At 30.8% G+C, this 15,160-nt stretch overlaps 2 protein-coding genes across 2 annotated transcripts; one reads left to right on the plus strand and one right to left on the minus strand.

Annotated features, from left to right (window-relative positions):
• The first annotated feature begins 146 nt into the window (after nucleotides 1-146).
• On the plus strand, nucleotides 147-12,695 carry LOC143198301 (uncharacterized). Its single transcript, XM_076407433.1, has 19 exons — nucleotides 147-240; nucleotides 296-424; nucleotides 550-672; nucleotides 1,081-1,299; nucleotides 1,423-1,610; nucleotides 1,788-1,890; nucleotides 2,078-2,146; nucleotides 2,201-2,312; nucleotides 2,924-3,186; nucleotides 4,583-4,762; nucleotides 5,361-5,479; nucleotides 6,812-7,016; nucleotides 7,091-7,345; nucleotides 10,793-11,008; nucleotides 11,064-11,360; nucleotides 11,505-11,685; nucleotides 11,738-11,855; nucleotides 12,166-12,307; nucleotides 12,358-12,695. Exons 1-19 carry the CDS (start codon nucleotides 159-161, stop codon nucleotides 12,543-12,545), a joined length of 3,189 nt encoding a protein of 1,062 aa, XP_076263548.1. The 5' UTR covers nucleotides 147-158; the 3' UTR covers nucleotides 12,546-12,695.
• Nucleotides 12,696-12,908: 213 nt separating this feature from the next.
• On the minus strand, nucleotides 12,909-13,845 carry LOC143198821 (cuticle protein 76). Its single transcript, XM_076408330.1, has 2 exons — nucleotides 13,685-13,845; nucleotides 12,909-13,420 (listed from the first exon to the last, which is right to left on the minus strand). The coding sequence occupies exons 1-2, from the start codon at nucleotides 13,694-13,696 to the stop codon at nucleotides 12,986-12,988; spliced, it is 447 nt and encodes a 148-aa protein (XP_076264445.1). The 5' UTR covers nucleotides 13,697-13,845; the 3' UTR covers nucleotides 12,909-12,985.
• Nucleotides 13,846-15,160: the final 1,315 nt, after the last annotated feature.

Below are 15,160 nucleotides of genomic sequence, written 5' to 3' on the forward strand. Positions count from 1 at the left end.
TAGCTTTAATATTATGTGGCTATTAAATGTAAAATGTACTTAATTGATGCAAAGTGATTACTTAATGCAAAATATAATAATGAGACGCCTCTGTATTTCACTTATATATTTATCCCCATGTAATCAATGGAGTAGTCTGACTTACATCTTTGACCAAGATGATTTTAGAAGTACTTTTTTTTATTTTTACAACTCTTCTGCTTATAAAAGTATGTCAACGACCAAAAAATTATCCTCCAGGCAAGAAATAGTATTAGGTTTTTGTTAGTTTATATAATCATTTTATTTTTTGTAGGTCCAAGATGTTTACCCATTGTTGGGAATCTTCTTAATTACAAGACTCTGTACAATAAGTTGAAATATCACCATTTGGTTTGGTGCAGTTTTGCTAAGAAATATGGCGATATCGTTGGGTTAAAATTGGGTATCTATATTCGGTTTACTTTTTAATTTGAATATTGGCAAGAAAGTATTTTCACCAATATTGCAATTGTTAATATTAATAACCAGATATTGTTTTTCAATTTAATGTTAATTATTTTATTTAAGGTCAAAATTTAATAGTATCGATTACAAAGCCGGACATTATCAGAGATGTACTCGGTAGGCCAGAGTTTAGTGGACGACCTAACAGTTTTTTTCAAAAAGTGAAAACATTTGGTAAAAATTTGGGTGAGTATTTCGATTTTAGTGTACCATATTGACTTTGTCATATTAAATTTGAATAACATTTTTTTTTCCTTTTTTTCAATTTTTGAAAATTTAAATTTTAATTAGTATATTAGGCGTATTTTATAATTGTGTATGTAATGTCTGTCACACTTTAGTTGTTGTGTTCTAACTTTTCTTTAGCATATGAGGAATTATATTTTTGTTAAATTATGATATTTTGACACATGTCGTTTGAAGGTTATGACTATTAGGTTAAGTTTAAATAGACGCCATCTATAAGTGAAGCTTAGGATTTATTTTAGTAATGTGTTATACTTCTTTAATACAATTTCTCTAACAACTCATCTCACACATCAAAACATCATCACTCTCAACATAAAATGTTTTATTTATTATTGTTTTTTGTAGGTATTGTCTTTGTTGAGGGTAATCAATGGAAAAATCAACGAAAGTTTTCTCTACATAGTCTCAGGCAATTCGGTTTGGGACGTAAAATCATGGAGGAACAAATTCGAGAGGAATGCATGTTATTGATCGAGAATTTCAGCAGTCAATGTAAGAAACCGATATTGATGGATGACGCCTTTGGAATTCCCATTTTGAATGTTTTGTGGATAATGATTGCAGGTGATGATATTAAAGGGGACAATATTAATTAAAAATAGTTAAAATGAGAAAAAATCTTACGCGGTATTAGTCGTTTTACCATTTTTTAGTTAATAGTAATGAAACTTAACCATTTTGATTTAGGGAAACGCTTTGATACTGATGATAAAACGATACACAAACTATTGGACTTGATACACAGTTCTTTCAGACTAATGGATATGTCAGGGGGCACAGTAAATCAGCTGCCTTTCTTGAAATATATCATTCCCGAGCTTGGTGGTTATAATAAAATTGTGGGTGCCCTACACACTATGATAAACTTTTTGGAGGTAATAATTTTAATTAACTCTATTTTAAATGTAAAAACTAGAAATTGATTTCGGATGATTTTTTTGTATATTGTGTTTGTGCATTGAATTTGCATATTCTTATAAAGTTAATTCTATTTTTACATAAAAAGAAGACATTGCCCCAAATTTTTAAAATTTATAGTTAATATATTTCAGGGAATTATTGAAGATCATAAACGAAATTTGAAAGATGAACCACAGGATTTAATAGACTCATTTCTACAGTATATGGCTCTAAAAACGGATGACACATTCACAGGTACATCATACTTATAACGGGTTCTGATACACAAACGGCTGGAGATCAATTAATTTCGTTTTTTCTAGCCTTGTTTTTAAATCGTCTATTTTAATTACAGTAGTTGTTGATAGAGTTGTTTCCAATTCATAATTATCAATTCCACAATTTCTTTCCATTAATGTCGTACGTGTAATCCTTATTTTAGATGAACAATTACTTTCCTTATGTCTGGATCTATTCATGGCCGGATCAGAAACCACCAGTAACACATTAAGTAATATTATTCTCTAAATATTTATAATTGGTTATTCCGGTGAACATTTTTTAGGTTTCGCCATGTTGTATATGATCTTACATCCTGAAATACAAAGGAAAGTTCAAAAGGAAATGAATGACGTACTAGGATCAAATAAGTGCCCCACATTGGAGGATAGACAAAAGTAACTGAACCTCATTTATAAGATATTTCTTACAGCTGAAATTTGGGATTGGCTAAAACTGCTCATGCGGAGTGCTTTTCATTTGAAATCATTTAAATATTTGGCGGCTTTGTTAGAGCAAAAGGGAGTATGATCTGAAGATCTCAGATGATATAGAGGAACCATCAGAAATTACATCAATAATTTGTGAAAAATCAGTAAAAAATAACACAAATTTTATAAATTCGGATTAACTTTTGAACCCAATTAACTTTTGATCAGAACGATATCTCGTAAACCTCTGTTTAAACAGTCAGGCTAGTTTGGAATGGATGCGCATGAGCGAAACGTACTTTTACTAGATGGAAAGACACTTAAAAATTAACCCATAGTGCTAAGGAATACCTAATATAAAAGTCAATAGTTCCAAATATGAAGCAAATAGTTTAGTTATTAAATAGATTATTGGGAGCACAGTTTAAACAAAACCGTAATAACTTTCTTGACAACCCAACAGGAAATAGACCGTAACTAATAATAACTTTAATGGGATTATGATTTAGTTTATATCATCTACTTTTTTGCAAAAAAAAACAGTTAGAAAATAATGTTTAACAATTAACTATTTTTAGCTTAAAATACACCCAAGCAGTTATACTCGAAATACAGAGAATGGGTAATATAGCACCGCTAGGGATAGCACACAAAACCTTGGAAGCGACTCAACTACGTGGTTATGACATACCCAAAGATACTATTATCCTCACTAACCTCTATAACGTCCACATGGATCCTCAGTATTGGGATGAACCGAGCAAATTTAAACCTGAAAGGTTTCTGAGCCAAGATGGAAACGTCATGGTGGATGAGGAACATTTCATTCCTTTTGGTTTAGGTAATTTATATAAGAAGTGCCAAACAATATCTTTCAAATGGTTTCAAAATTTTCTGTTTAGTAATAATAACTGGAATAATTTCATTTTCGACTGGGGATTTCACAGAACCAAAACTGCCATAGACATTAGTTAATAGAATATGTTCTTGTGAACCATCACTAAAGCTAATTTTTATCTTAATATTACATGTGCTTTATCTTTGAAAAAATATCTTGTTGACTGTTATATATTGCATGTTGATTTGGATTGGCTTTAAGATAACAGCTCAATAAAAATTATCAAATGATTTTTGCATAATTCAGCATACGGTATTAAAGCACAGTACACGTTGGTACACAAATTTTACTTCGACAATATTTTCCCATCAAAATCTTACATCTTACATCTCTTTTCTATTGTTTCTGAAATCATAAATAATGAGGCCACTAAAATCACTGGACTGTCTTCTTATGAAAGTATAGCCCGTCCAATAAAACAGCCAATGCACGTCATCAGAATGCGCAATGTTGTTTGACTTTTGGTTTATTTTGACCCTGACAACAAAATACTAATATTTTGAAGCATTTTGCATATATTTGGCAACATGGCTCACCAATCCAAATCGAATTTAATAGGTCGATTTTGTTACATGTTCCGACGCATCAAACAGCATTCTATCTCTTTTTAGCTAGTATAAAACGAGAATGAGAAATCCGCTTCGTATTTAAAATTCATTTTACAGTTTTAAAAATTGGAATTGACAAATTGACTGCAATATATTCGACTTCATCTATGACGAAACTACAGGGAAGTGAACTAAATAAGAATTTAGTTTGGTTATGTTCGACGTTTTTATTGTATTTAGTTTAAGGATATTGTTTCTGTAAAAAAAACAATTCACATTCATAGTGTAGTAACAAAGTGTACGATATTGTGTCCAACAGTGTCAGCGCCCATTCCTTACATATTGTTATCAAACGCATATGCTTATACATCATATTTTTAATAACCACTAGGAACAATGACACTAATATTGATATATACAAAAACATACCTTATCAGTGTTGGATAACCAGTTATATTTTATATTATATCTGTCAGTATATTAACTTTGAATATCACTTTTTCCTGGTAGTTTTTTTTTGATGTTGTCATATCTAGAATATATTGAAATTTTAGTTACGTTTTCAAATGCGTAATAAAATAATAAATACATGTTGTAGATTAACGAAATGCGCATGCGCAGAACGAGTTAATAATATAGGACATCTTGTTCACTTCCGTGTAGTCTTCTGTGGCGTGAATTGCCTGTTATAATGTATAAGTATATTGTAGTGTATTTTATATGTTTATAGACCGAGGAATTTTCGGATAATGTGATAATCATAAATATATTTAAACGTGTTATTTTTTTAGGAAAACGTCGCTGTATCGGAGAGGTGTTGGCAAAGGCGAATTTATTTCTATTCTTCACCTCCATCCTGTATCATTTTTCTTTGGAGATGGTTGATGGATCTTACCCTGATACAGAACCATACGATGGAATCACTTTGTCTCCCAAGCCCTTCTTGGTCCAGTTTATTCCGAGAACAGTATGAGATTAATTATAATACGTAGGATGGTATCAATAGTATATTAATAATGTTTTTTTACATTATTTTTAATTGTAAGAAAGTAGTAATAATAAAATTTTAATAAAAATACTTTAAATTATCAGGTGCATTTATAGAAATATGTTGATAAGGCAATGTATGTTATATTACCAATAACTATTTTTAAACGATGTTTATTGTATAATGTTTTTGGACCATGTCGTAAACAGGAATATTAGCTTGACCTATACGAACAGAAATTTCGTAGTAAAAATAAGCAACAACAAAGTTCTGGAGCATATTTTAACCAGTTTTATTTGGTTATCGATGTATTTAAATTAATTAAACACTAATCTATTACAAACGGTGTAACTCGGATTTGTTAATAGAACTTAGTCCATGTGTAGACGTAACTGTTTTATATATTTAATATTAGACCTATAAAGTAGTTTCGAAGGATTTTTTTTTAAATTTGAAGCTTTATTGTGAAAAATCGGTGCAATGCATTTTATTCAAAGTATTATCCATCGACAGCCAGCACTTTTGCCATCCTTCAGGCAATTTACGGATTCCATCTTGAAAGAACGATGTATCTTCTGAAGCTATCCACGAATCGACTTATTTTGGTGTCTTCATCACAAGTGAAGTGCTGCTGAGACAGATCACAACTGATATGTTGGAACAAGTTCTAATCAGAAAAAGCAAAGTCTGGAGAGTACGGGTGGGATAGAACTTCCCGATTTAATGTATCCATGTATGTCCTCACCGGTTTTGAAACTTGTGGTCGAGCGATTTAAGCCATTTAGGAAAGTGTTTTTCATATTTCAGTGATGAACTAGAGGCTATTGCTTTATGGTACTCTATGGTCCATTCAATAATAAGAAAACTAAAAATTTCCAAGTATAATCAACTATGATCACTGCTGCAATTTTTTACTATTTCTTCTTGATGGACAAACGCCATTAATGAATTGATTACCTTTGTTTGCTTTTGACTTTTGGTTGATATATTGTACATTTACTAGCCTAATACGAATGGATGGTTGATTGCAACAAAATGTGTATAAAAGTAATAATTACGTTTAGTATTACTTCTAGTAGTAGTAGTAGTAGTAGTAGTAGTAGTAGTAGAGAGAGAGAGAGAGAGAGAGAGAGATTTCTTTTATTTCAACAACAAGAATAATTTTTTTGTTATGGTTTTGAAATCTACAGCTATTTTGGTGTGAAATGTTGGGCTATTTGACTTCGCTGAAAATGTTTTGTTACAAATTTGGCAGCTAACATTCCGACTGTAAAAAAATGATGCGGTTGGGTTTTATAATTCCATATTTCAAAAAAAATGTAGGTTACAACATTAATAATAACATAATCATTTAATTATTCGTTCTATAAAATTAGGATTAGGATTAGTAATGTGGAACAAAATCTAAATATTTTAAATTTTTTTGTTAAGACCGTATCATCGCTGCTAAACAGTGTATACTTTAGAAAACCATTGAAAAGAACGTACCCCCTAAAGAAATATTGTCTTATATTGATTTAGTTGTTCTTTGAATATAATCTTTCCAGCTTTCAAAAGCCACAGCAAGCCAAACTTCAATGCTTCTTGTTTAATTTTAATATTGTGGAATGACTCTATATGATCAACGAGGTGTTATTTTGATGACATATGCTCACATAAAGGACGTCGAGTCATATTTCTTGTATTTTCACTTTTGCTGAATGCCCTTTGTATGTTCAGATTAAAGGTGATTTAAAAGATTTTTGTACAATATTCACAAATTGATGATTTATCCATTACTGTCTACCGTTTATAATCAAAATATGAACAGAACAGTAAGCCTGGTGTGGGATTCTACCTCTCGATAGCTTGTGGATGGCAACGTCGTAAAAACTACCGAAGTTTACCGAATGCTATGATTCTCCAAAAATAGTCATTATTTCGAAACCTCATCATAACATAAATGAAACGATTGTAAAATCGAAGCAAGTGAAATAATTGTAAACACCGGGACCGTATCAGTCGCGCGATATAACATATAATGAAGTAAAAAATACACATCGACGCATGTACTAATTCATTCATCAGTGATTTTCATAGCCAGCGTTTTCAGTTAAAGACCGGCCATCGTATCGCACTGACTTACGGACGGAAAAATCGTACAATGCTTACGATAATACTATCTATTGTTCTCGTAGTTTTGTTGCACGTGTGGTGTTTTTTCAGTGAATGCAAGAAACCAACAAATTATCCTCCAGGTATACGCGATATTATAAAACTCATACGTGTATGGGATTGGTGGCGAAACGGCTGTATATAATTATATTTTTAGGACCTCCGTGGTTACCTTTCCTCGGCAGTCTATTTCAATTGAGGTCGTTAAGTAAAAAAGCGGGCGGGCAGCACGTGGCTTTGATGCAACTGACGAAAAAATACGCCTCGGATGTGATAGGATTGAAATTAGGGTCGGAGTACGTAATAGCCGTATGTTCGTACGCCTCCGTGCGGAAGATCTTAACGTCGGAGGAATATGAAGGACGTCCCGACAATTTCTTTTTCCGATTAAGATCGATGGGTACCCGGAAAGGTATGATATTCACTGTTACTACGAATATTTACCTGATTGTCCTTTTTTTAAGTAATTACAACTCACATTAGATATGCTTAATATCCAAGCGTAGAATTGAAGAACACCGAGATTTGATGAGCTTTTAAACTGTAGCTCTTTCAGATTTTGTTTTAACATATCGTATGCCTTATTTTGCCTCTTTTTTGTATTAATTAATTGTACGCACAAAATAAGACACAACTAATACAATGACAGAGAGACAAATCAACAGGTGTCCGTGGAGAAGACGCAACGTCCAATTCTAGATGGCACTATGATCGCAAATCGAGTAATTTAATTGATTAGTGTAGATTTTCATTATAGGCATATGTAAAAAGTATTTTGTTGAAAAGGTATTTGATTGGTCCTTATACAGATTTTGCCATGCGGGTGCGTCACGTGACTAGCCACTAACATAAAAAGTTTTTTTTTTAAGTAATTACAACTCACATTAGATATGCTTAATATCCAAGAGTAGAATTGAAGAACACCGAGATTTGATGAGCTTTTAAACTGTAGCTCTTTCAGATTTTGTTTTAACATATCGTATGCCTTATTTTGCCTCTTTTTTGTATTAATTAATTGTACGCACAAAATAAGACACAACTAATACAATGACAGAGAGACAAATCAACAGGTGTCCGTGGAGAAGACGCAACGTCCAATTCTAGATGGCACTATGATCGCAAATCGAGTAATTTAATTGATTAGTGTAGATTTTCATTATAGGCATATGTAAAAAGTATTTTGTTGAAAAGGTATTTGATTGGTCCTTATACAGATTTTGCCATGCGGGTGCGTCACGTGACTAGCCACTAACATAAAAAGTTTAAAATTTACACTTTTAAAAAGATACCTGTGACATTATTGACATGGCAAAACAAAGGAACAAAGCTCAAATTCCTACACCCGGTATAATAAAACAATCTCAGTTGCTAAGTAGGGTACTGCGTTGCCCTCATCAACCAATCATAAACAAAAAATGTATTTATCAGTCGGCTTGGTTGGCGTAGTGGTAAAGACGACGGGACAGTCCTGTTGTTTTTGCGATACTCACCATCCTGCTCAAGCGTGGCCTTAAATTTGTGATTGTTTAAAATTTGTGATTGTCGTTAGGCAAGAGTGCAAAATTCAACAAGGAAAATGATCCCAATCACGTCAGTAACCAAGCTGGGTAAAACCGGATGTCTTCTGGGATGATCTCCAAGTTGGTCATTCGCCAGTCGGTAGGTTTAATGCGGAGGACCGTGCTTTCGAGCCCACGTTAAATAATAGGTCCAGTCGAGATAAACACTAGTAAAAAGAATACTCTAAAATATATTTAAAAAAAGTGTATTTGATTTACTTTTTTTGACTCCATGCATTCTACTACATCCAAAAAAAATCCCGACTATCTTGATTAGCTTTAATCCACAAGATATTAATTTGAATAATCCAAAATATATTTCTTTAAATAGATTAACTTAAAAAATGGGTGCTATTTTAATAAGGATCTGTCTGAAGGGCAATATAATTTGACACTATCCAAATGTTAATTGACGTTGCGATAAAAATCTTATTGTTGTGTAGTCATATTCACCTTCATAATTTTGACATTGTTCCATTTGAATACATTTTGGGTTTATACTCATAATATATATTATTACAATCATCAGTCATCTGTTTCCACTGTGTGCTTATACTGTTTCCTATAGAAAATCATAATTGGGAAAACAAAATTGGGATCACAAAAAGAAAATATAGCCATGTTCAGATGGGATCTGAAACTGCTAGTATCTCAACAGTAACATTAGCTGAAAGGTTCACGAGCAGGAAGTCGTCACTTAAATAATTTTACCACAAATATTTAAAAACATGTAAAAGAAAAGAAATATGTAACTTGGCAAAATCATTGAGTCTTGTATGCATTAATTATTAACAGATAATTATATCAAATTAACTTTTAATAATATATAGTATATCCATTTAAGTTAAACATTAAATACATATTACAGTGGTATAATAAAATTAACTATTGATGAGTTCCCAAACACCAACCTATACGATATATAACGTCTAAAGGTATTTTATACATAGGAAATAACTTAATAGAATAATGCCACTTCATAAATTAAATTATCTATAGTAATAAAACTGGCATTATACTTTTACCTCTGACATAAATGAGTTAATATGAGGAAATATAAATTAAACTATCATATATTTCTATATATTCTATATTTCTATAATGATTGTCTCAAAATGTATGCAAGTACATATGTCTAAGTTATATATGGAATAGTACATTGAGTATATTGTTTTCACATCTTTTCTGGAATATATACACTTTGTGTCGCAACTTTACGTAATTATTTTTTTCTAAATTTGCAACCCATTTCCATTCTTTCTATGTTTCAATTACTACAGTCACGATTTTTTCTGATTGTTGAAACATTGTTTAACATTAAAAAGGCGTGTAGTGTAGTCTAAATTTAGGGAAATCCTTTATATATATGAGGAATTCTCTATTAAGTACAAACTTAAGTGAAATTTAATTTAAAAAACAGCGATAAACGTAAGAATAGATTCAAAATTGAAAGTTTATTAGATATACCTAAGTTCAACCACTAGTTGAGTTTAACTCTTATATAACCTTGATAACTATTTAAAAAAATGATTTATTTTCAATATTAAATAAATGTTCAGTGGAACTATAATATATTCGATTTGTAATGTGGGTCAGATTACTAGTCTTTTCATATTTTTATCTGTTCCTAAGGAGGAAATACAGTCAAAGCTTTATTGTCAGTATATGCTGTTGTTCAAAATTACTTTTCAGCGAAAAAGTTGAATTAACTTCAAAAAATTAAAATAAAAACTGTTAATCAACTTTTCTTCGCTTTTGTCGACGACCATATCATTGTGAAAGCTCAACTGAGATAGGCAACTTGTGTAACACAAATAGTAGATAGGTTAACATTAGAATTGATTGATGCATGGCCAAGAAATAAAATGATAATACGCAAAAGATATACCCTATTGAATTTGTTACTGAATTTTTTATATAATATCATTGTTTCAATTGAAACTGATGTCTCAATTTCAGTTATGATATAACAAAACGTTTTAATTAAATAATTAAAATTTTAACGGATTTTATGTTAGTTAGTTTCAATTAATTTTACTATTGTCGATAATTTGGTGAAGGCCAGTCTATAATTGTAAATCGTTTATCTACAATTATAACGTATTCTTGACAAATGAAAAACAATTATTTATACCATAACTTGGGTAAAATAAAATTAATATAAAAAGTATAAAACAGGCGAAGAATATTAGTGTAATACTATAATAATTAATATGATTGCAAGAACTTTCTTACTGAAATAAATATATTATTTATGAAATAAATACATTTTAAAATAATTTAATAATTTTCTATTTTAGGTATAACGGGAACAGATGGTGAATTATGGAAAGAACAACGAGCTTTTCTAGTCTCTCACCTCAAAGCGTTGGGCTTTGGAAAGGACAATGTAGAACAGATGGTTAAAGATGAAATCAGAGATATTATAACAAGAATGGAACATAACTTAAACAATGTCAATATTGCAGAGGTTCTAGCACCATCAGTATTAAATATTTTATGGTATTTAACAAGTGGTAATTTTGAGATCTTCTAACCCTCAACCATATCTAACAAAAACCATTTCTTAAGGCAAAAACTTAAGAGGTAATCAGCGTGTGACTAATTTGCTAGAACTCTTGCACAGAAGATCTAAAGCATTTGACATGTCTGGAGGTATGCTCAATTTATATCCATGGCTAAGGTTTCTTGCCCCAGATAAAACGGGGTTCAGCTTGTTGCAAAAGATCAATTCAGGTATTAGCGACTTTATTAGCGAAGCTATTGAGGAACATAAGAAGTCCTTGATTGATGAGGATAATAGTGATGTAATTTATGCATATTTAAATCAGATGAACAAAGGACCGAATGGAAAAAAGTATTTTACAGGTAAATATCTACTAAATATTTACTTATTATCAGATTAACTAGGCCTTGTTCAATTTTGTTTATTGTATAGAAAAACAAAATATTAATGTATAACAAGATCACTAGTAGTATAATGAATAGTATAATACAGTTTTTATATTTCAGATGATCAGCTGGTAATGGTTTGTTTAGACATATTCTTGGCTGGATCAACTACTACCACTAACACAATCAATTTTGCATTGTTTGCTATGACCCAATATCCTGATATACAAGAAAAAGTTTATAAGTGTATTGAAAACCAATTTGAACCTCAATGTGAAATCTCATATAGTGATAAACAACGGTTAGTGATATACTTTACTTCATTTTAAAATTCTACAGTGTTTATGTTTTAGAGTTCCATACATTGAAGCAGTATTATTAGAATGCCAAAGATTTTTTCCTGTGGTGCCAGTGATTGGACCAAGAAGAGTCTTGAAAACATGCCAACTGGATAACTATCAGATCCCAAAGGTACCACAATTATATGACTAGTGCTATAATTACACAGATGTATGGGTCACTTTTATTGATTATTTCGTAAATATTTTTAAAATACTTAAATAACTAGGAATACTTACAAGTTACACTGTCATAATTTATATTAATATAAAAATATGCATTTTCATATATATAAAAATATATTCGATTCCATAGCTCATTTAGCATTTAATACAAATAGTGAATAAAGTTAATTCCTTTACTTTGAGTATCTCTAGATGTATGTTAATAATTTTTTTAAAATTATTTAATATATGTAACTAAACAAAGACGCACATTTTAGGATTCCACTATATTAATAAATATCTATGCTGTTCATCACGATCAAGAATATTGGCAAGATCCCGAAGAGTTTAGACCTGAAAGATTTTTGGATAACCAAAATAAACTGATTGGCCACGAAAGAGTTCTAACTTTTGGATTAGGTGATATTTTTTATATAGCATTTTATATTTTGTTATTTCTTTTTTTTCAGGTAAAAGAAGATGTTTAGGCGATGCCCTAGCGAAAACGTGTGTTTTTTTGTTCTTTGTGACGATTCTGAGAAAGTTTAAATTGGAAGCTATAACTAAACAGAGCGAATTAGATGACAACATAGCAGGGATCAACATGAGTCCACAAAAATATAAAGTCAAACTTACACCAAGAACAGTTAATCAGTAGGATTAATAGCAAGATCTTTTACAATTATGTTATAATCAGTATGAATAATGATATTAATATTTATTTTTAATAACAATTGTATAATATTTTATAAAAGTTTTAACTTATTATAAGAGCAATATTATTTTCGTGATAGTATTGTGTAACTCACTATACTAGTAGTACTAGTACTAGTAGTAAAAAGTTATTAACATTAAATAGATAACATAGTTTTGTAATGTCTCCCTCACTTTGTAAATATTTATCATTATAACTTTTGTATTTCGGAATGTTTTCATCAACTTATTTTTTAATTTATTAAATAGAATGAGGATACGTGATTTAATTAATAATAATAACAACAAGATATATTGAGTAAGTTATATTACAAAAAAAAACAAGTAACAACAGTTTTGAGTTCGTGTAAATAAAGGGATTGTGTTTGAAATAATCACTGTTTTTTACCAAGCGTAGTGAGAAAAGTCAGAATCAAAGACAACATGAGCGACAGCTGGGGCAGCTGAATAAGCAACTCCTATGAGTGGGGCATGAGCTGCGTATGCAGTTGGAGCAGTGTACGTGGCTGCAATAGTTGGAGCACTGTAGGCTATAGCAGGAGAGGTAGTAATTTTGACTCCAGGGTTGGAGATCCGAACATCAGCTTTCCTGACACTTGAGAATGGAGTGTCAATCGATTTAGAATAAGTAGAAATCTGTCCCAGATTGCCTGGTGATCTGTAGATGTTGGACGAATGTGAAGTAATTGCTGGAGCCGAGTAGGAAAGGGGTATAGCTGCTGGGGCACTGTAGGCAAGAGTTGGAGTGGTGTAACTGATGGCTGGAGAGAAAAGACTGCCTGCGCTAGCATAGGCCAGGAAGGTGCTCAAAATTATAAACTGAAAAAAGTAATATAATGTGGAAATTAAAATACCTGCATATATTATATATTATTATAAATACTAGAAATATATGTGATACAGTGAAAATAATTTTTTTGATAATTATAATTACATGTTTATTATGTTTCTGTTATATGTTTATTGATATTCATTATATGATATATTGCACCTTATGAATAGAACATTGATTTATATACTATTAATCAGTTTTAATAATTTTAAAGTTTGTTTTTTATTTTATTTATAAAATGCAAAACTTACTTTGATTGCCATTGTCGTTTAGTTTAATATTTTGTTTTTAACGAAAGATCGTCGATAAGAAACTGATATCTGCTTGGTGGATGGTATGGTTTTTATATCGATAAAGCCCACCAACTGAAGAAAATGAACAGCGTTCAAGACCAAACCAGTTTACCCAGGCATTGGTTGGGAAACAATTTGATTAAATAAGGTAAACGCATAATTAATTATTAATAATCCATTGATAAATTGGGTTGCTCATTAATAATAATGTTGCGGATTTGTTACGGTTAGCATTGTTGACACAGTAGTGGTTGGCAACCGTTAAGTTGTGTTGTAATTTATTACGGATTCCGCAGACAGTTTAATCTCCAATATTTCGGTTCCACGATTCTTAAAATGTTTATGAAATATTAATTAATTGTAGTTATAGGGTCGCTGTTCTGATTTTCCCATCACGTAATTTTTTTGAATTTAGTTTTTAACTGATTATAGAATCTATATAAACTTTTCAGGCTGATGCCAATTCTTATGTCAGTTTTGGAATTTACAGAAACTGTTTCTTTTTCTTTTGTGACTGGGTCTATTAGTTGATGTGCGCTCGTCTATAATTCAGATGGGTTCAGCCATGCTTTACGGCTACCAATTATCTAATTGAATGCACATTCTTGGATAGTCCAAAAGACTATTCATTCATGAGTGCTCAACGTGAACATCATTTCAGACATATGGGCTTATCCATGGTTAATGGTGTGAATGATATTATTTCGTGTTAGATATTAAATTTTTATTTATAGACAGAATTTGTAACAACGTCAATTTGTAGCAATTTCTCATGATTATATAGTTTGTTTTGTTTTGGCTCCACTACGTTTTTCAATATTTTCTTGTCTTTGAATCTAAGTTCGCAAGCATAGATTTACTACTATTTTTAGATACTGATGCAATTTTGACAAATTTGAGAGGCTCATGTTATTATTAAAAATTCCTTGTCTTCATCAAGACTATAATATAAGATACAATGCTCATATATGAACAATTAAATTAGGAACTCATTATCATTTCTCAGTCAATTCTAGTATATTGCTAGTAGCTAGCCTATCCCAGATGAATTACCCTTGTTATTTCAAAATTATATTATAAAATGGAAAATTATGAATACTGATCATATAATTTAATCTATATCATCAACAAATGGTTGTTAAACCATTTTGTACCAAAAACGTGTTTGTCAATAAAATTCTTCGAAACCATAAAACTTATCAGAAGATTTGAAAATGTTTTCATCAGAATATCAGCATTACTTAATTAGCACCTAACATAAAACAATTACAGTAACAATGCCAGAAAGCACATTGATTATACTAATTACGCAGCTTAGTTTTTATTCAGATTTGGATTAAAATTAGTTCCTAATATTGATAAGGAATAGAATACATCCCCACTAATATTTATGGTAGGGATGCAGAAAAAATATCGATATTTTTGGCCGACATA

This window comes from Rhynchophorus ferrugineus, unplaced genomic scaffold (assembly GCF_030347505.1).
Source record: "Rhynchophorus ferrugineus isolate W39M unplaced genomic scaffold, kcgeb_rfMv2 rfM6, whole genome shotgun sequence".
NCBI lineage: Eukaryota > Metazoa > Arthropoda > Insecta > Coleoptera > Curculionidae > Rhynchophorus > Rhynchophorus ferrugineus.

Coding starts and splice junctions, on each gene's coding strand:
- LOC143198301 (XM_076407433.1), top strand. CDS start 159: ATGATTTTAGAAGTACTTTTTTTTATTTTTACAACTCTTCTGCTTATA. Junction 241..295: donor ACCAAAAAATTATCCTCCAG/GCAAGAAATAGT, acceptor TATTTTTTGTAG/GTCCAAGATGTTTACCCATT. Junction 1,611..1,787: donor CTATGATAAACTTTTTGGAG/GTAATAATTTTA, acceptor AATATATTTCAG/GGAATTATTGAAGATCATAA.